Source organism: Trachurus trachurus, assembly GCF_905171665.1.
Source record: "Trachurus trachurus genome assembly, chromosome: 1".
NCBI lineage: Eukaryota > Metazoa > Chordata > Actinopteri > Carangiformes > Carangidae > Trachurus > Trachurus trachurus.
In genome coordinates, this window is record NC_139891.1 from 6,469,234 (window position 1) to 6,490,616 (window position 21,383).

The 21,383-nt window shown below is 42.6% G+C and overlaps 2 protein-coding genes across 4 annotated transcripts; both read right to left on the reverse strand.

Annotated features, from left to right (window-relative positions):
* Positions 1 to 1,603: 1,603 nt before the first annotated feature.
* acp5a (acid phosphatase 5a, tartrate resistant) lies at positions 1,604 to 3,124 on the reverse strand. Its single transcript, XM_083969625.1, has 5 exons — positions 2,983 to 3,124; positions 2,704 to 2,903; positions 2,494 to 2,618; positions 2,021 to 2,366; positions 1,604 to 1,930 (listed from the first exon to the last, which is right to left on the reverse strand). Exons 1-5 carry the CDS (start codon positions 3,071 to 3,073, stop codon positions 1,691 to 1,693), a joined length of 1,002 nt encoding a protein of 333 aa, XP_083825751.1. The 5' UTR covers positions 3,074 to 3,124; the 3' UTR covers positions 1,604 to 1,690.
* Positions 3,125 to 4,860: 1,736 nt separating this feature from the next.
* LOC310990434 (interleukin enhancer-binding factor 3-like) lies at positions 4,861 to 20,667 on the reverse strand. Of its 3 annotated transcripts, none has more exons than XM_083977802.1 (20): positions 20,567 to 20,667; positions 20,127 to 20,270; positions 19,156 to 19,267; positions 18,506 to 18,702; positions 18,188 to 18,356; positions 14,817 to 14,991; positions 12,928 to 13,019; positions 12,291 to 12,386; positions 12,010 to 12,121; positions 11,798 to 11,895; positions 11,567 to 11,675; positions 10,449 to 10,589; positions 8,605 to 8,795; positions 8,349 to 8,468; positions 8,072 to 8,203; positions 6,908 to 7,069; positions 6,686 to 6,812; positions 6,525 to 6,563; positions 5,596 to 5,940; positions 4,861 to 5,443 (listed from the first exon to the last, which is right to left on the reverse strand). In XM_083977802.1, exons 2-20 carry the CDS (start codon positions 20,237 to 20,239, stop codon positions 5,328 to 5,330), a joined length of 2,646 nt encoding a protein of 881 aa, XP_083833928.1. In that variant the 5' UTR covers positions 20,240 to 20,270; positions 20,567 to 20,667; the 3' UTR covers positions 4,861 to 5,327. The 3 variants fall into 3 exon arrangements, with proteins under 3 accessions (XP_083833928.1, XP_083833927.1, XP_083833929.1); XM_083977801.1 differs by having other exon boundaries at positions 20,562 to 20,653; XM_083977803.1 differs by lacking the exon at positions 6,525 to 6,563 and having other exon boundaries at positions 20,562 to 20,653.
* Between the last annotated feature and the right edge of the window lie 716 nt (positions 20,668 to 21,383).

Sequence of the window (21,383 nt, forward strand, 5' to 3'; positions counted from 1 at the left end):
TGTCAGCATTTAATTCTGCACATGAGCTTCTGCCATGATGAGCATCAGACTGATGCACAGTTAATGGCTGGGTTACAGGATCAAAGTATGTCACAATATAGGACCAACACAACAAAATGACTTTGAAAAAAGGATGATTGCCTTTAGTTTTGCAACAAAATCCATATATAAACCAACTGTTTATTCAACTATTGATTTGCTTAGCCAAGTTGTATCATTAGAATTAGCAGGCAAGATTAATATGCAAATACAAGTCTGACAATTTATCACTCAACAGCCAACTGCAAGTTTATGGTTTATTAACCTTCGTCTTGTGTCAGCGTTCTGCTACCATCTATGATATTAGACCCGTGTTTTAAATCAGCTGTAAAATACACTAAAAACATTTTTCATCCAATTTGTTTTTCCATCTCTTGGTTACATTGTTAGGCTTCCTTATCCATGAAAATATTAGTTTTAATATTTTTTGGTGTGGGCCCCTGGGCTTTTTGTCAGTATACCCATTGGCTTCAATGTAACCTTCCTCTTGTCAGCTTTCTGCTACCATCTATGGTGTTAGTCAGCTGTAAAATACAATTATTTATCATACCATTTGTTTCTGATCTCTTGGTTACATTGTTAGACTAAGAAAAGGTTGGTCTTTGCACTTATTTCAGTTTAACTCAATTATTGATGGTCAAAATTGACTCAACACACAAATGTCATGCATTTTAGAAATTAAATTTTTTGTTTTATGTTTAGATGTTCCTGACAAAGTCAAAAAGCCTTGATGCCATTAACAATTTATGTGGTACTTGTATGCATTTAAAACGGGTAACTGGTGACCTGAACAAGAGAACAATCACCTGATGTTTCAGTACAGTAGCCGTAGTCTCTGTCCAGTGATGTTTACAGTAATAGAGCTGTGACTAAATAAACCACACGTGAACAAATTCCACTAGTTTTTCAATTCCTCTTTTGCAAAAGACTTGATTCTAAGCTAGATATGAATCCAAGCCTAAAAATCTGACGTTACAGTTTGTCAGGGACAAGTGTAGGCTACATTATGTTTGCATGTTCAAATGACCCAGTATCAAATGTAACATGACATAGCCCTTTAAATGCCCCAACGTCAGTCCAGATGTCGCGCTACAGGAAGCAAAACTGTATGACACACGGGGCGCCGAGTGGCGCAGTGGGTTAAGCAGGCGCCCCATGTGTCGAGGCTATAGTCCTCGTGCAGGCGGCCCCGGTTCGAATCCTGCATCGGACGGCCATTTCCTGCGTGTCATTCCCCCTCTCTCTGCCTCTTCCTTTCCTGTCTTTCTCAGTCAAGAGGACAGGAAAGGGAGAGAAAAATATACTTAAAAAAACCAAACTGTATGACACGACTTAATTGAGCTGTTCAGTTCTGGTTCAAAGGGGAAAACCCATGACTGCAAGCTACGATTTTCCACAGAACAAAGCACGGAAAATGAGCAGAGCGAAGCAAATCATTTGAGAGATTACCAAGTCACAAGACTGAAACCAAGATGACAAGGCATTTTTTAAACAAAACCACATTTATTCTTTTATCACAGTAAATTTACATGTAAAACTAGTTGATTCTCTTTAAAATAAATGTTTTGATACATTAATGCCATAGATTAAAATACAGACTCGTCAGCCATTTCTGCTGACTGATGCTGTATGATTGTTCTTGTACGCTCATCTATTCAAATTGCCTTTGAGAAAGGACAGTGCGGAAGAGAGAGGTCCCTTTGGCCTGGAAGAAGGTCAAAATCATCTGGTTCTTGGTGACTTCTGCATGGACAAAGCCTCCGAGCGTTGAAGCTTGGCCTGTGAAGAACTTCACCGTACCTTTTGGAACGTGGTTCCAGTGACGGACGTCAGGATCCAAGAAGTTTCCGGCTCCACTCACCACGTAGCCCACACCAGACTCTTCAATGTACTGTGGACAAGAGACACTGGGAGTGAAGCCAAGCTTGAATCGTTACTGCAAATTTACCAAATCACATTTCTTTAAAAAAAACAAACAAACCTGCAGATTGTGGTCATGACCGCAGAGGTAGGCAGTGGCCTTGTATTTAGTGAGCAGAGGACGGAGCCTCTGCAGTAGGCACTCTGTGGGCCCGTGTTCCGACACCGACCACACGGGGTAGTGGCCGGCCACCAACAGGAAGTCTGCCTTGGACTGTGCCAGTCTCTCCTGCAGCCAGGCCAGCTGACGGTTGGCATCCACCTCACGCAGCGGGCCGCGGGGCTTCTCATCTACGTAGTCATCAGAGTTTCCACATAGCATTATAGTGTCCAGCATGATGATGGTCAGGGTCTTCCCAGTGTTGGGGATGTGAAAGTCCAGCTCATAGTAATAAGAAGGAAATCTCCTGTGATAATGAAGCATAAAGACAGTTTAACCAAGTCTTTCCTCTGTCGGTTTTAACACTTTTCTCTCCTGGATGTTTTAATTCCATTTGATTGGAACTGAAAAAAACAAAACTAAATGTGCCATACCATCTGTCAGACTTGCGGGTGTAATCAATCTGGGCTTTAACATTTCCTGCGTGGTCATGATTACCAGCGAGCACATACCAGGGGACCTTGAGAGACTTTGCAGTGTACACAGTCTCAAAAGTATCCTGATGGAAGCAAGAGAAGAGATAAAATTAATATCACAATCATTTTGATTTATCACCACTTTCTTTTCAGATTCTCTCCACAAACCTTAAACCGAGGAGAATCCACGCTGTCCACACCTTTGTAGTAGAAGTTATCGCCGAGGGCCAGAACAAAGTCAGCTCCCATCTGCTCTGCCACTTTGCTCATTTCTCGAGCTGTGGCCTTCTGCACAGCGGTGATGTAGGGGGGGTAAGGTACTCCACCCCAGTCTCCTACGGCCAAGAACTTAATGGAGGTTCTGTTGCCTGTCAGTGAACAGGAGATTAACTCTTAGCTAAGAACCCAGGGAACAAAACACTGAGAGATCAAGGGGGGGAGACTTACTGGTGCTGTCCACCAGGTCCTGGAAGGCAGTGGGGTAGCAGCAAGCCATGGAGATGGCAGCAATCAAGATGGATCCCAGTAGAAGCGCCATCTGAGGAGAAAGAGACAGATCTTCAGCAACAGGACAAAACAGAACTCAAACCAAGATGAGACATTTAACACCGACTGAAAGTGAACCGAAAGTAAAGTAAAAGAGGAACAGGAAACAAGCGCGACAAACCACTGCTGCAGCTGCACCACAGGCAGTCTCACCTTCCCCCTACCTCACTAAACAACAATATGCTTTTTATGCCTGCAGGTGGCGCGTGATTGGCTGCAGGCTGAGGCTGACACATCCCAGCTGCAGCTAATGGAAGCTAATCAAAGGAGCCTGAGAGGGTCAGAGGTCACAGTTTCATTTTGACAAAGCGCATATCTGGATAACTGAGCTTCTGCCTAAACAACAACCATAACCCACAGATCAAATGACCTGCATCAGCCTCAGCAGAAACAGCATCAAACACAAGCACAGCAGAAGTTAAAGCCTCACTTGTCTCAACGAAAGACAAAAGCATCTCAAAGGGAGAAAAAAAAAGCTTGGATGTGAGGAGAGTAGGTGTGGGTGTGCAGAGATAACAACGCCAAAGATAAAGCACTCACTGCTGAGGTGTGCTGAGGATGACCTGACGGGACACAGCTTGTCCTCGCTGCGCTCTTCCTGCCGTCCTTTTATCAGCATTCCTGGAGGAGAGGCTGCAGGAGGGCCAGCCCAGGGGACACGCCGCAGCAGCATGAGCATTGCTCACACAGACACTGTCTCAGTCGTGGGACAAAAGAGGGTCATCTGGGCCACATGTGATTCACAATGGTTATTTTAGCTGGTGCCCAGACTCCACTGTTTCCACTTTGGTGTTAATCATCATTTTCCTCCTCTGTTTTTGTCCTTGTGTTTCCGTGTTTTTGGGCAAATCGGGAGTAAGACATACAGCCCTGATGAATTTATATTTCCGCAGTCTAGTGGATCATGGCGTGTTCAGAGTGTATCATAGTCTCCCTGAGTGTGGTCTTGTTTTTTTGTTTTCTACTCCAACCATACTATCTATGTTTCCACAGTTTCTGTCACTTAAAATGACATTTCTCACTTGCACATTAATTTTTAGCTTTACAGTTTGGAGGCATGCAATGCAAGAGTGCATTATGAAATGATGCATTAGACAGTTAAATTCCAGTTTGGTCAGTTAGAGAGCATTTGGAAGGAGATACAGATGAGAAACTTTGAAACATAGCCTTCCTTCCAGAAAGTAACTAGTAATATTCATTAAGGTCTGTGAGTTGGAGGCTATAGTACAAATGCATTTACTTTCATATGCAGAGAATATTCTGAAAAATATGCAGCAGACTATAAGTTTGCTTTGCATGCAACAATGACACATTTGATGTGTCCTTGTGCTTCTATGAGTCCCTAGTATCTTTGCAGCCAACATGACCTAATTTCCTCACAGAGGTCACTGAGGCCTCATCCCACCTTTGTAACAACATAGCTGCTCATATACATAATGCACGCTACATGATAGAAGGTGCATGCTGGACTGAGTGATGTGAAGCATCTGCATGCATTGCAGAAGCCATTCACAGGATTTGTGGGTGTTGCAAAACATTCTTGGTATCACAGATGTGAGGAGTATGTTTGGCATTTTAAAGGGAAGCTCAAGCTGAGCCAAAGACATAATTCAGCTCCTGTGGATGATAACTCCACTGACTTGACCTGTCTGTCAAATTCAATATCAAAGCCTCATATTTCAAAACAATTGAAGAGCTGGAGCTCAGAAGTTTTACTTAACCATGCATTTGTTTGTGAATTAGTAAAGTAGTGGCAAGAAAATTCACTCCAAAGTAAGAGTCATTTATTTTTATGAGAATTATTAGAGCATTTTATGTAACATGAGTGAACAAATCATCAGTTTAAAACTAGCAGCTTCAAATCAAAAACCACATACTGATACACAACCAGTATGTTAGGTTAAAAAAACAACAACCACCCAACAAAACAGGACATAAAAATAGACCAGGTATGTTTTTTTTTTTTTTTTTTTTTTTTTACATATCCAGGTGAATGAGGGCTGCGGCAGTTAAAGGAAACAGGGACTTCAATAAAACATTAGCTTTCATCTGTGAACTAAAACTTGTAAGAGACAAGCGAGGTGAAGAGTGACCAAAACAAACAAACACAAAAAATTCCAGTTACAGAGACACAACAATTTTTTTTCCTTTGTTTTCCCGGAGTGGTATCCTTGGATCATGGTTGAGGGCGGACAATCAGAGATGGCATAGAGCTGAGGTGAGAAAGGCTGTACATGACACCACGGTTAGTAATTCATGTCACTGTATCCAGAGTTTGAACCCTGGTTCTGTCCTCCGAAGCCCTGGTACATGTTGTAGCTCTGCTGCTGCTGACCGCCCCAGGACGACTGGTCTCCCCACCCTGTGGAGCAGGACAACACACTGTTACTTAAACCAGGACATTCATGCAGGAACGGATCATTTTCAAGTGCAAACAGAAGAAGCGTCAGGCAGACACAGGCAGATTCTGTTTGATAGAAGTGACTGAATTCACCTCGCTCCGTCCTTACTCACCATAATTATTATACACTTGACCGCCCGTCACTGAGCTGGGGTAGGCTGTGCTGTACATAGAGTAGTCCCCCTGGTTCTCAGTCTGACCTTGGGTCAGCATCTTCTTCTTCTCATCTCCGTAGCCGTAGCTGTAAGGGCTCTCCTGGTCGGCCGGAGGAGGCATGGTCTGGTAGCTTTCCGGCTTCGTGGCGCTGTAGTCGGCGGTGGGGACGGGTGGGGAGGAGAAGGTGGTGCTGCTGCTGCTCTCAGGGTAAAAGGTGCCGTAGCCGATATCACTGCCTGATTCAGTGGATGCGGGGGGGTTGGAGGCCGTGGTGCTGGCTGTGGTGTTTCCATAGAGCTTATCTAGAAAACAAACAATCAAGTATTACTGCTATGTACAATGAATTGTTCCTAGTGTTACAGTACATCCATGCTACAGTGTTTTTATTTTAAAACTGAGGTGAGAAACAAACGACGGACAGGCTTTGTACTACAGCTGCAATTTAAGCATGTCTACGTCTATCAAAGTTTTCATATTTGAATTGCTCATTTTGTCCAAATAACAAAGGAGGAGACATCAAAGACACCAATAAAATGTTGTTTACCATCAAAGAAGTAAATCCATTTTAGTCACTCTGCATTAATCACATTTAATTGATCAACATTTTTTTTTAAAGGAATAGTTCAACATTTTGGCAAATTGGCCCATTGCCATAATCCCTATAGTTTTTAGGAGTGTAGATTTGTTTTGAATTTAAAAAAACACTGTAAAGTAGGTCATGTTTCTCCATGACTTTGAACCCTCTTGTGTTTTATTAACAATAATCCAGTTTCCTTTTATTTCCTTAAAATGAAACAGGAATAATGCGGAACAATAGTTCCTCTGTGTGTTCAGCAGATAAGACAATAAAAACACAACACAAGACAGAGGAGTGGGCCATACTTACGATAGCCTGTGCCAGTGCTGCTCTCATAACTGTAGTTAGCTTTTAAAATAATGGAGAGAAATTCATCAATTTCCTCAAAGCTATAATGATGTATATTCAAAAGAATCCTACTTTCTCTTTGCACAGCGAAGGCAACGTCTAGCGAGTGTAAAATTCCTTACTCTTGTTGTAGCTGGGTCCTGAAGGAAACAATTTGCCTCGACCCCGGCCACGACCTCTGTTAGGACCCCAGCCGCGGGATCCAGAGTCTGAAGGAATGCCACGGATGGTGCCAAACCCTGGGATGTGCTGTTCAAAAGGATACAGCAGAAAAACCAATGTGAAGTGCCGCTAACAATTTAGTTAACTCGTTGTCTTTGAGGATCACTAGCTGGATACGTTACCATGTCGGTGTAGGTAACCTTCTTCTTTACAAAACCTCTGTTGGCGCTCGACACTCCGTTATCATCTGGGAACAGCTTCTCAAGGGCGGCGAGGGCGGCATACGCCTTTGCCTCCTTCTTGTTGGAGCCTCTCCCTTTGAACTTCTGCCCATCCACCTCCACCTGTGAGACAAGAACCAGAACACACATCAAAGTCTTGTTGGATTCAACAGAAAAGAATCTGCAAAACATAAATGTGAACATTTTTAGTTGGCTGCAGTGGTCTTCTTCTGTAAGAGCAACATTAGTGACAAAAAAATGAAGCCAACGCTGAAGTGCCAAGAACTGCGGCCCTACAAACTGCCAGTTGCAGCTGGCTCCAAAAGTAACTCAATGTTAAAATGTCTAACTTTACAGCAGGAATAAACATGTTTACAGCCTGGTGAGCAATATGTTTTACTCCTTCATGACAACTGTGTGGGGGGTGAATGTGAACATGAGTCAGGAACTCAAATTTTAGAAAAAGCTTTAAGGCCTGCTGTAATTGAGGTTGGTTCCTTTGAGTCACAGGCGGCCGGGTGAATGCTTATCACTACAGTCTCAGCTCCACACGTGCTCTTCTTCTTTGCCCAGCTAATGCTAATCCAAAAGAGTGAGGAAGCGCCAAGATGGTGACGGTGGAGCAGCCCACTCTGCTGCTCAGAAACCTCTGGCTGACATCAAGGAGGCTGCATCTGTCTTTATTTATTGCTATACCTGCAACACTTCAGACTTTAAAGCTTGATTATGGCAACACAATTAAATTTTCTAAGTATTTTCAGTGGATGTGTCCTCAGATCACTTGTGAACAATCAGAAACAGAGTTGGTTAATGTGCATGAGACCTTTATGTTGCAATAGGAGCAGAACCCATGACGTCGGGTGTTTTTTCTTTCTTTAGGGGAGATGAAATTTGCTGCAGAAAAGAAATGTGGCTGAACAGTTGGTATATCTGGAATGTTTTGTTTTTATAAATCAATGGAAGCCAAAATTATCATCAAAAATATATTAACTTAATCTAATAGAATTAACTGCCCAGCTCTAAAAGCTGTAGCACTGGGCAGACTCAAGAACTGCAGACATCACTTTAAAGGTTAAATTGTAGTATTCAATACACACTTGGTTAGGGTGAAGCAACAACACTCACCTCCATGACAAAACACTTCTCATGGGAGCCTCCTGTCTCTGCAGACAGCTCATACTTCAGACTGCGCCGCTTCTCATTTAGCTCCATCACAGGGTTTTTACCATGTTTGGTCAAGATGGGACCCTGACTGTTCTGTTAACAGAAAGAGCACAAACAATGACTTGGGAGTCCTTTACTCAAGAGCACCCCCTCTCTCTTCAGGATGCAAGTGTTACAGTGGCTTTACTGTGTGAGAGTAAAACCACTCCAGAGGGAGGAACAAAACATGTGCACATACGTCTTCTGATGTAGAAGAGGTTGTGGAAGCATCTTTCACCGAGTCCTGGGTTCCTTCAATATCAACACTGGGCTCAGATTTAGTCTCTGAACCCGTTGGAAGACCAAGATCCTGCAGGACCTGTGAAGGACAAGAGTCACGATTTTATACATGCACCATTAAGACTGTATTGGTTCAGGTCAGCAAAGATGCCAAGAACGGGTTTGTGATTGCAGCCAATGGATGAGCCAGTGCAGAGTGATTGACCGAGTCTTGCCTTGGTGGCTACATTGAGCTTGGCCGCTCGTTTGGAAGGCCCAGTGGCCTCGTAGGTCTTCCCATTCAGGTCCACAGCCATGGTGAAGACCGGCTCGTGGACCGGACCAGTTTGAGATGTGAGCCGGTACTCCAGGCCTGGTCTGTACTGGTTAAGACGCATCACAGCATTCATGCTGAAATCATCAGTGACTACAGAGCAAAAGAACAAATAAAGAAAGGGACAAAAAGAAGAGGTCACATGAATGATTTTAATAAATTTGGAGATTAACCATGCGGATGTTAGTGCTTGCTGTCTGCATTTCCTCACTTATTTACATAATTTTCCCCCACAAATATAGAATTAAAATATTCCTGATTCCACAGTGCAGTGTCATACACCAAGTGAGCGATGTGATGCCATAACACCCCATCCTGACATGCAGCGATGCGACGGCAACGTGAGCGAGAAAAAGTGATTAGAATGCGTCACTTTCCAGTCAGCTTGTCCTGACATGCCGCGGGCGACATCGCTTTGTCCAGCGATGACGCCCAACCCTGAAAAATTTGCTCGCTCTGTCTCTATATCTGGACGATATGTCCCGCCCCTAAACACTTCTTATTGGTTGAAAAGTACACCCTGCTTCCTGTTGACAAGCTAGTTAGCAGAGAGAGGAAAATATGAGAGAATTGCATTAAAAAAAAAAAAAAAAAAAAAAATACTGCAAGATGTCAAAAACGGCAACCAGGAAATGTGGGGAATCTAAAAATAGCGCCAGAAGATGATTGGTTTGGATTCTGAAGCAATAGAATATACTCGCAATACAATCGTCACGTTGCATATCAGGACACTTTCGTGTGAGATGTCGTCGCCGGTTCGCTGGCTGTTTGTCAGGATGTGGTGTTAGGACAAATGCAATGTATCCATATAGGGCTGCAACTAACAATTACTTTTATTATCGATAGATCTGTAGATTATTTAAACAATTAATTAAGTAGTTGTTTGGACAATAAAATATTAAAAAATGTTTAAAAATGTTGAAAAAACGAGAAAACTCATTCTACTTATGTAGAAGTCAGATAACGTGCCAACATACGTTATGTGGAAAAGAGAGCTGATTAATGTGATAAGGTTCTCTCGCAGGGACAAAACACAAATATTTAACAGAATCTGGAGTCCTGTACTTAAATACCTTGAGATGGATGAACTGTGTATTCTCTATGGCTACTTTATTTTATTTCATTGAAATGACAGTATCCTATGTTTTTTTCTTTTTTGAATCTGTAAAGACTGATGAATCATGGCTGAGCTGTTTATGAAATGTACTGTATGTTTGTTTAAATTGAAAATCAAAAATAAATGTTTAAAAAAAAAAAAAAAAAATTTGAAAAATGCCAATCAGTGTTTCCCAAACCACAAGATGACGTCCTCAAATGTCTTGTTTCGTTCACAAACCAAAGAGATACTCAGTATATTGTCATAAAAGAACAAGGAACCAGAAATATTCACATTTAAGAGGCTGAAATCAAAGAATTTTGACTTTTTTCCTTAAAAGAACTACTCAAACCAATTATTCGATTATCGAAATAGTTGAAGATTAATTTAATAATCGCTTATTGTTCGATTAATCGATTAATTGTTGGAGTTCTATATCCATATGTATCAACATACTAGGTCCTTTAAAATGGACATCTTCCCATACTGCGGTTAAGAAGACCCTTCAAAAGGCAGCATTTTAATGCCACCGTGTGTGTCTGTGTGTGTGATTACAGTGTCTGACCTCTAACTGCGGGTCATGTCTGCACAATCAAAGTACATAGTTTGATCTCAGCCTTCACCAACAACTCTCACAGTAAAACACTAACATGATTTCCTCTGAAATCGCTTCTGGAACTTGAGCAACTTCCTCTGTTTGCTGTTGAGATGGGGCTCATCCTCGTCGTTCTCCACCTCAGAGTATTGTCTCTTAGCTGACAGGCTGAAAGGACCAGCAGGACCGATCTGAGCTGCATGACACAACAGAAACAAGCCTTTGAATACATCCTTTCCAAATGATATGCAACATGGACAGGGCGGAGGTTGTAGATCACATGTGTCAAACTCAAGGCCCGCGGGCCAGATGTGGCCCGCCACGTCATTTTATGTCCAAATATCTTTGGCCCGCATGATAATATCTAATTATGGTCCGCCGGTATGTTGCACGTACCACTAAAACTACAAATCCCACAATGCACTGCCAGTGCATGTCTATCAGGGGGCCGCGAGCGTGAGTCCTTGTCCCACTTGTTCATCAGCACCAGCAACCTGATCCTCTGTTGTCAACTGAGAGGGTGATCGACGATGTGCTTTTTTTTTTCTTGCCGTTATGAAACACAGCACAACACCTCTGTGGAGCTGCAGGTGAACACTGGGGAACGCTGGAGAACACAGTACCGTCCTTTTTTTCTTTCTCTTTTTTCTTTTTTTAGCAGCGCCGTTGTTACAGGTGATGCACACGCAGACGTCCCTTTAAGTTCGTCGTCTGACCGTCTGTCACTGGACTGCGCTGCATAACTGTCACATATGTCTAACTTCCTGCTGAGAAACGAATGACTGATATGACTGAAGGCACGAGTGTAAGTCTGCACGTGTCGTCAAGCCCCCATTGGTTGACACATAGAAGTTAAAAAAATATTAATCGATATTAATCAGTCAAAGTTCTTGATATTGGTTAATCATGTGCATCCCTAATTAGAAATGACTATGGAAAGCTGCAGATAGAGCCATTAGAAATAAATGCAACTGATTTTTTTATTTAATGATTATTGTTGTTTTATATGCAATAACTTACAAGCTTTATTAGTTTTAGGTTCAACATGTGCAAAAAGGTCATTTCAATAAGTTCTCAATAAACAACCATGTGGCCCTCGACTTATACCATTTTTTTAAATTCTGGCCCGCGGCGTATTTGAGTTTGACACCCCTGTTGTAGATCATTAGGTACCTGTGCCATCTTTGCCACCGGCTCCCAATGGTCTCCGTGTCCTCATAGGTTTGTAGTCCCTCCCCAACACCTTGTGCATCTGTCCAAATGCACACTGCCTCAAGGCAAACTAAGAAAAACATCAAAAGTTAGATATTCATATCAAAATATGAGAGAGTGTGTGTGTGTGTGTGTGTGTGTGTGTGTGTGTGTGTGTGTGTGTGTGTGTACGTATTAGCAGCCTCTTCTGACCTGGGCACTCTGTGTAATATCTTGACGCTGTTGCAGAGTTAGATGCTCTGTGGCATCGACCGGTTCCCTCTCGCATGGATCCTTAACTCCAGGGCCATCTTTGGACAGACACACACACACACACACAGATCAATTAGTATATTAATAACATAAAAATAAATAAATAAAATAAGATCAGTGTATGAACATTTGTGCTGGTTTGACAAGCTCACCATCCAGGAGGATTCCAGAGGCAACACACTCCAAAACCCTGCGGAAGGATTCACCTGCTCCCATTGGTCTCTCAGATGTACTGATAGCTTTCTCTACCAGCAGCTCCAGCGGCTGTGTGGAGAACAACAGAGTGAACACACTGCTTACCAAGATGTTGCCACAATTTAAAAAAAAATAAAGTAAGATAATATTTAACCGTAAACGAGAAAAAAGTTGATTTATACAAAAAGAAAAACTACATCTTAGCTGCTGCTATCATGTGCATCAACAGCTTCCTTACCCATCCTGACAGTGGCATCCAGGTAGGAACACGGTTACACAAGTCCCTCACGATCCGGATCACGACAACAGCAGAGCTCAGCTCGCTCACTTTGGCCTAGAGACACAAACAAAAGCCAGTTCATTTAGAGGAGCTGCCGACTTCAATACCAACTCACCCCTGTGCTTTCAGGGCTCCAACAAGACCGGGAAAACAAGGCAGGCACAGAAAGGTCAGAACATCTGAGCCGTCTCCAAAATCAACAAGTGTTTAAACTAATATATAAAAGTAGTGAGATACAGTGGGATTCAAACATCTGAGACCACCCTCCCATTCACTGCAATGGTAAGGTGGTCCCAGACTTTTGGACTCCACTGTATATTAGACATGTCCGTTACTTGCTCTTTGTTGTACAGCTCTGGTACATGGGAGTTTAATCTGTATAAACAGTGTGCTGCTGTCTATACCAATTTAATTTTGTCGTTGGTATGGATCAGCAGATGACACCTCTAAAATTCTTTTAAACTTTGACATTTCAGGATTTATGAGCTACATCAACAACAACTGGGAGCACAGTTAAAAACTGTTACTGTCTAAATTTGAGATGACTGAAAGAAACAGTTCAACCTTAAGTACAGAAAAGGACGTGAATGCAAACCTGGAACCACTTGGCGTGGCGGAGAGACGCCAAGGCAGTTAGGCATTTCTGCCTGTCCAGAACGTCCGGCGGATCGTTGTCTGTTCGCGTTTCTATTCAGACGAGGTGGGGTAAGAAGAAAAGGTACAGTTTGACCAAGGGGGTTGCTCTGTCTTGCAGCTCAGGGAGTAGCAGCTTTCCACAAACCACCAGCAGCAGGGAAAGGGGGCCCAAAGTACCTAATGTGTAATAATGTTGGTCCCAACAAACCAGACAGTCACCTGCCATGGATCCCAACTAATGTTTCCACAGTGTATGAAAAGTGGAAGCAAAAATCGCATAGCATGTTGTTATGCGTTACATGCGGCTTGGTAAAAAAAAAAATCTATGATAATACCCCCTTTCCACCAGCCCCTCGGCTTGGGTTTGCTGCTTTCTCCCCCTTCCTGAGACAGTGTGTCCAGTTGGTCAAAGGTCCAGCGTTCCTAAAAAACTTGACAGACTAAAATGCAATCAGTTGTAAATCACAGGCATTTAGAGAATCTACACGTCTGCCCCACACTGCAGCAAAACTGATGGGAGTCCCTCATCCAAAACTGGTTTCAGCAGGCCTTGTGAAAACTTGGAAAACCAAAGAGCCATACCAGCTGTGTGCGAGTTTTAGCTCATTGTCTACACTACAGTTACAACTCAGCTAATCTAAGCCAAACACAGTTGATTTCAATCCTGTGCCTCAACAAAATGAACGGAATGAAGTTAAAACAAGGCTGTGTGATAAAAGCTTGACTATTCAAAATGTCCTCAGCTTTACACAAAAGTAGGTCTTGACATCACTATTTTCTTAAACCAAAAGCAATAGATATAATTAGAAGTTATAATAATTAAATTGCCACTTAAAGTATTGTTTTCAAATACAAATCAATAATCTCACTGAGGGAAGACGCAGTTTCACAACAGCTGTCTAAACTGTTACCATCTGCAGCAACAGCAGCCGTGTTTGAGCATCACAGGCGCATTAATCAGTCTGCCCATGACCACACCTGACTCTCACCTGTCAGACAATTTACCAGTGAATATGAAGCATGTGTTTCTGTACCTGAACAAAGCTTCTCTAATACAAAGTGTCACTGATGCACGAGCGGAAGCTAAAATCCAGAGTGCAGTGTAGTCAATGGTCTAAAACTGCACGGAGACCGGCATGGTTCTGTGCGTGGGGCTTCAGCAAACTCCCCCCTACCTTTAAATGACCTCACTGTTACTTCAGACCTTTGTGTGAAAAATCAGCTCATGCCGATTAACACAGAAGCTCCACCAACACTCCACTGACTAACAAATTCAGACATTACCAAACGATCACTTAGTTGTTCCTCCTCTTTTCTCCTTCTTCCTAGTTGAATTAAAATTCTCTCTTGAGATACTAAAGCAAACTCTTCTTTGCTGATCAGTTTTGCTGCAGCTGGTGCCAAATGTACATGTTCAGCATCAAGTACATGCAATGCGCGCTTTAAGTTGTTATTCTTGAAAAAGCCTTCATTTTAAACATGAAAACAATTCAACAAGAATACACAATGTTTTTTTCTTTTCTGATGACTGAGGCAATGTCATTAACAACATGTGCAGAATGTGTCAGCGACTACAGAGGAGATGTGTTGCTGGAAAACACCAGTTTGTCACAAAACGACGAAAGGACTCTCGAGCGAGTGAAGAGCCAACATCTGTTGGTTGTTCACTGGCCTTGGTCAGCGGCAAGCGCTGTACAAGCTCCACTGAGGTCGAATGAGAGGTTGCAGAACGTGCGTGAGGTTTGAACATCCAGAAAAGTTGCAGATCAGTGGAGCAGTACAGTGTCTGCACACTGAGAGCACACAGATCAGCCTTGTGGTAGCGGATGTCTGGACCAACGTATGTACCTTCTTCTTGCTCTTGCTCTTCCTCTTCTTCTGCAGTTTCACTCTTTTTCTCCATCCTGACAAGAGGTGACGTCAAGTGGATAGTGAGAGTCAGGTCCAATTCCTTTGTGCCCGTCACAACGATGGCTGCATCACCTGGACACTGGCTCACTGTGTATGTCCCCACTGAATTAGCCTGGGAAAACCACAAAAAGACAGGTATGCCAAGATGAACTCCTCAGATTTCAAGAGCCCAATCTTTTAAATCTGTGTTAATGGAGAATGATACACTGCCCGTCCAAAAAAAAAAGTCACACACTCTGATATTTCATTAGACCGCCTGTGGCATTGTTTCGATAAGCTTCTGCAATGTCACAACATTTATTTGTGACTCCTAAATCCATGTTTTCCTCGCGATTTTGTCTTTGTTGATATGGAAACAGTCCTGAGCTCGACAGTCAACTAGTAAGGTCTACCCAGGAAGCTAGAGTAAACAGAGGTACGTGATAAAAACACATGTTAACACTGCTCTCTCATATTAACGGAGTAATGCACACTCAGTGTTGTGTGGTAAGGAACTGGTGGATGTTGCAAAGCATGTGTAGTGATATTTTGAGCATTATATAGAGGCCAAAGTGGTGGTTAGAAGAACTGCCCCCATTACTTCACTGTTTAACTGCAGTGGAGAGGGGAGCTCGGCACAGATTTTTCTCACATTTTTTCCTAAGGTCACACTCAGGGACCTAGAGCTGAAGAGCGTTACTTAGAAAATAGGCTTGGGCGATAGGTTAAAAATTTCCAATCGGCCACCGTACCCCTTTAAATCGGCGGTTGACGATATATTCGGCAGTTATGACACGTGTGCGGAGCGCAGGTGTGTATGTAGATAAATAATTTCAACAGAATAATTATATTTTATTGCATAAAACGTTTTATTTGAACGGAATGTGGGGCGGATTCAAGGCAGCGGATCAATCACAACCAGAGCACCGACGCGTCAGAGAGAAGCAAGGTGAGCGCAGCTCCTGTGAGGAAGAAGAAAAAAGAAAAAAGAAGCCTGTGGTCCGACTCCGACCTGACCCGAGTTATTAAATGTTTACGTAGCCTATATTTAGAAGAAGTTTAATTGGTGCTGATTAAACTTGTAAATGAATGCTGCTCTGGATCCAAAGTATCCAAACAACAGAACTATTTTATTATATTAGACTATTTTCCATCTTTGCTGAGCATAAGGTTTGTTCTAAATTAAATAAAAGCCTGTCCCATAGACGCGTGTCTCTATAAGACGGGTCCGCTCGGCGCACACACACTCACACACACCCTCAAAAAAAAAAAAAAAAAAAAAAAAACTATTGGCAGAAGTCCGGGCCGTGAGAACCGGCAGCCTACCTTTCGTATGGATAATCAGCTTGATAATCCGTTGTTGTGATAGACACATGTGTCTTCATAACGTATCATAAAGTGGATACAATCACCGCAACTCTGTCCGGAGCTTCGCTACTTTTATTTCCGTATCCTTGGTAACAGTAACCCCCGGTACAAGGATTTCAAAATAAGGGCACACTGAATATTATAAAACATTACAGCCATAACGCTCTTCTAAAAATAATTCAGACTCGCTGGAAATCAGTGTGAATAACATAGGCTACATATTACATAACTATAGCTGCAAGATCCGATTTACGCACGCTTTGAATTGTGCTCCATGTAAATTAGAGTTGAATTCTGTGGAGGCAGACCATTAATTTGGCGAAATAAAATGCAAAAGAAATCGCCCAGACAATCGCCAAAAAATTAAATCAACCGTGACGGACTCAGCCGGTGGTCGATTGGCGATACATTCGTCCTATCGCCCAAGCCTATTAGAAAATGACCGGAATGGGGCGGCATTTAGCTCACTGGGTAGAGCTACCGCCCCATGTTGAGGCTCAGTCCTCGGTGCAGGCGGCCCCGGTTCGAGTCCGGTGTCGGACGGCGCTTTCCTGCGTGTCATTCCCCCACTCTCTGCCTCCCCATTTCCTGTCTCTCTCTCGACTGCACTATCAATTAAATGCAATAAAAAGCCCCAAAAATATACTTAAAAAAAAAAGAAAAGAAAATGACCGGAATTCTCCTTTAAGGTCTGGACTCTATGGTCACATTGGACCACATTTCTTCCTTGAAGATGATGGTTCTCCACTATCCTTCCAGTTTTTAATAATACGTTGGACAGTTCTTAACCCAATTTTAGTAGTCTCAGTAATCTCCTTGATGTTTTATTTGCTTGATGCATGTCAATAATTTGACCCTTCTGATTAAAGGATAATTGCCATTCTTTACAATCTGGACCTTATTTGTAGCATAAAATACGATCATTTACTCACCCAGATAACTTTGGTGTCATTACAAGTCGTTCTGACAAAATTAGCTCCAGCTGAGAGCCGCGTATATCCGTATAATGCAAATACACAGGGCAGCGCAATGCAGCCTCTAAATAACACATTATCCGCCGCGAAACTCGTTCATTCACCAATATTTAGTTATGATACGCTAGTGCTAGTCCCCTCTGAGTCCGGGGTTAGCTGTTATCAACGTCTGTGGTCTGTAGGTTGACCTACTGACCTCTGACCTGGATGATGTCATCTCCGACCCCGTTGCGGTGCGGCTTGTTGCTACCACTAAAGCTACGGTTCGTTTCTGTGTTTCTGACTTGTCAGAACAAAATGAGCAGCTGGATGAAGTTCAGCTTCCACAGGCTTCCTCTCCACAACCTGGACTCACTAAAGCTCCGGCTAGTTGAGCTAAAAATGGACCAAATGCTGAAGCAGAATGATTATTATCAGAATGAGCCGTGCAGCGCTCAGAGATGACATCATCCAGGTCAGAGGTCAGTAGGTCAACCTACAGACCCCGGATGTTGATAACAGCTAACCCCGGATTCAGAGGGGAATAGCACTAGCATATCATAACAAAATATTGGTGAAATGAACGAGTTTCGTGGCAGATAATGTGTTATTTAGAGGCTGCATTCTGCTGCCCTGTAGACTCGCATTATACGGATATACGCGGCTCTTGAATGGATCTAATTTTGTCGGAGCGACTTGTAATGACACCAAAGTTATCTGGGTGAGTAAATGATCATATTTTACGCTAGAAATAAGGTCCAGATTGTAAAAAACGGCAATTCCGCTTTAACATCTTTTCCACGACCACAGGATGTGGCTTCAGACAAGGTAGTTTAGGAAATGAGACTGCATCAGTTAGGGTTAAATAAGTTGTTGCCAGCTGAAACACAATCATCCATGCAGTAATTATCCAATGGGAGGCTCTTGCCTATTAGCTTAGTTAAATCCAAGTGGTGATTTTTTTTTGGACGGGCATTGTATAAAAATGACAGGTAGGTCAATGTGTACCTCCAACTGTTCAGTTAGCTTTTCAGCCACTTGTTGAAGAAGGGTGATCGTAGGTTTGTTGGAACAAAGCAGCACCAGCTCCAGGTCCTTGTCTCCCTTCAGCAGGAGTCCTTTGGCCACCAGGCCGACCCTCATTACCCCACGCAGGACCCGATCCTGTGAATCAGAACTTGGGTGGAGAGGGGGGAAAGAAAAAGAAGGAATATGATCTAATTATTCATATTAAAAACAGGATGAAACCGACTCATGCATTTTAAAACTCCCTTGTTGTACTTTGTGTGTCGGAGCAGCTGCAGTCCATTTGGACACTTCACTTACCTCGGTGTCTCGGTGTCTGTGTTTTCTTCGCTCTCTTTTGGAGTATCCATCTGGTCAGAGACAGTCTTCAGAGCACATTCAACATGGGAGACGATTTTCTGCACCGCATCCAGCTCCTCTGTTGAGGGATACACCTCAGAGTGTTTGGCCATCACGTGGCGATCATACGGCGTGCGGACCTGGGGGGATGAAGCTTCCTTCATTTGAGAAAAAAAAACAAAAACAAAAGCAATGATTGGATTGGACAGAAGAAAAACTCTGTGTGCATTATAGAAAACGTGAAGTCCATATAAAAATCACAAGATTATTTTGTAATGAGCACAACTTTGAATAGTCATTAAAACATTTCTTAAATTCCTTATGAACAATATTGTAACCATGACACAGTGAAACACAACAAGCTAAGCAAACACAGAATTACGAGGTAGTACAATATTAGCAGAAACAGTTAAGATGAGCATTATTAAAAAAAACACGCAGACACATTCACATAAGATACAGTTTTCATTAAGCAAGGCTTTTTAAAGCCAAGCAAGAAATAAAATAATGATGGAAAACAGTAGATGTTCCATCTTGTGAAAGAAGTGGATAAATGACTCCAACAACAATGGATTAAAAGTCTGCACCAAGTTAGCAGAAGGAAGAAAAACCTCATAGTGATGTTTATCCTCGATCTCCTCGATGGCGGCGATGTAGTCATGATACTGTCTCAGCTCCTCCTCGTAGCACAGGCAGTCGTACCAGTACCGCAGTTCCTCGTATCTGGAAGGAGAGCGTCACAAAATCAGGACGGCACCGAAAAACGAGATGCTCAGATGTTTCAGACAAAAGATGCAACAAGCTTCGATAATTTTGATCAACACTGAGTGGTTACCATGATCCTGTAGCCTGAACCCTGAAGCTTTACGTGGTTTATTGTAACCCCACATTTAATTCAAAGGGCTGCAATGCTAAAAAATATTTCTGCATGAAACCAACAAATTACTTTCTCTGTGTGTCTGTGGGACTTTAGGATGTTTGTGTGTGTATTTTTTTCATTTTGTTTTATTTATTTATTTTTACAGCATGAACTGTTAGTGATGGCTGATCTGAAACTAGTCTCAAACTGGTTGCATTTACATAAAGCTTAGATGCAGCAGCCTTTGCCATTTGATGGTGATGACTTCTGAAGGTTCAAACAACCTCTGCCCCACTTGAATGAGTTAAAATTTAACATAATTTTGGTGTGCGGACTCATTCATCTTCTTTAGTGTTCCTCCTTTTTGATCCAGCACCCATCCCAACTGGGCTGTTTTGATGTGCCTGTTTTTCCTCACAGTTTCTCTAACATTTAACATAACCAACGTCTGGAGGTATTAGTCACCTCTGCAAATTCAAAGTTTTTGTCTACATATCTGTCAGGCCCAATACAACACATCGTTTGTTTGGAGACAGTTGAAGTAAAGGTGGAGTCATTTTTTCAGATCCAAATTGAGAAATAAATGAAACTAATGGTAATGTACAACTGTGTATGTGAAATCGAAGTGCTTTTGCAGCATCTCAGCCATTACCCTGCTTAAGATGCCCTGGTGGTACCCTTGAAATCTATCTCTCGGGGTTGCACAATACTGTGTGTGTGTACCTTTCAAAGTCATGCGGGAGGAGTCGGTGGCCCTGCTGGATCAGACTGTCCCAGTACAGCAGCTCCTCATACGCCTGGTGCTCGTCCCACATTGACCCTGCAGCGGCCGCCATGCTGTCACGACTGTCGCGGAGAAGCTACCACCTGTTTCGGCAGCCAACAAACACACAAACAGCCGTGTTAGCCACTGAGCTCCGGGCTGGAGACAGGCCCGCGGTGAAAACATACGTCCGACAATCACGTTCACGTCGTGTAGCTCCCCCAGTCCTGTGTGCAGGGGAGCTGCAGCAGATGTTTACACCTCTGACCGCCCACCCGATGTCACGGAGCGGGCTAGCGTTAGCCACCGTGCTAGCCCGCCTGCCGTTAGCACCGGTCGGGTCGCACAGCGGTGCTGGCTGCAGCTTATGTTGCGTTTGACCACTGAAAACGTACCTTACCGAAAACACCTTTATGCTGTTCCCTCCTCCTCCTCTTTCTTCTTTAATTTTCCTCTCTGGCTTCTTCTCCTTCCTCCTCTGCTTTCCTTCTTCTTCCTTCCGTTAATGGCGGTTGTGAAAAAGTCGTTACCGCCCCCTACAGGCCGGAGTGTGGACCGCACTCACCTCTCCTCTTCGGCAAAAGGTAAAAAATAGGCTACATTGGCTCTACTCAAAACAATCAAACAAACAAATACACGTTTTAGGCTACTAATAATTTAATTATTTTAAATCGGTGTTTTTTCTTTCAAACAACACAATAAAGTCATCAATAGGCTACTAGTCAGGTACAAATATGACTTGACCCTAAAAAAATTCTAACAAAAGGTTTCTCAGCTGTTTTTTATAGTATTAGATGTCCTTAATAACATACTAAAAGTTTACCAAAATTTGACCACTAGAAAGGTGTTATTTTCAAGATGGCGTCCAAGATGGATAGGAAGCCTGAGGAGACACCACAGGTGAATAGGGTAAAAATTTTAACTAACAGATATCACCATGAAACTTCCCAAGTTTATCACTTACATTAAGACAAATATTTTTTGTATTACAAGTTTTGTCAAATTGTATGTTTAAATATGTAAATTAGGCTATATCTAATTAAATATGCGCCAATTTGCATATCCGAAATCTGAACAATGGATAAAAGCCACTTTCAAAATTCTTGTTTTATTTTGTTGACATACTAGAGTCAGAAGTTTTTACAGAGGGGATTTTGGATATCTCTCTTTATCACTCTGTAAATGAGAAAATACTGTCACCAGCCCTAAAAATTCAA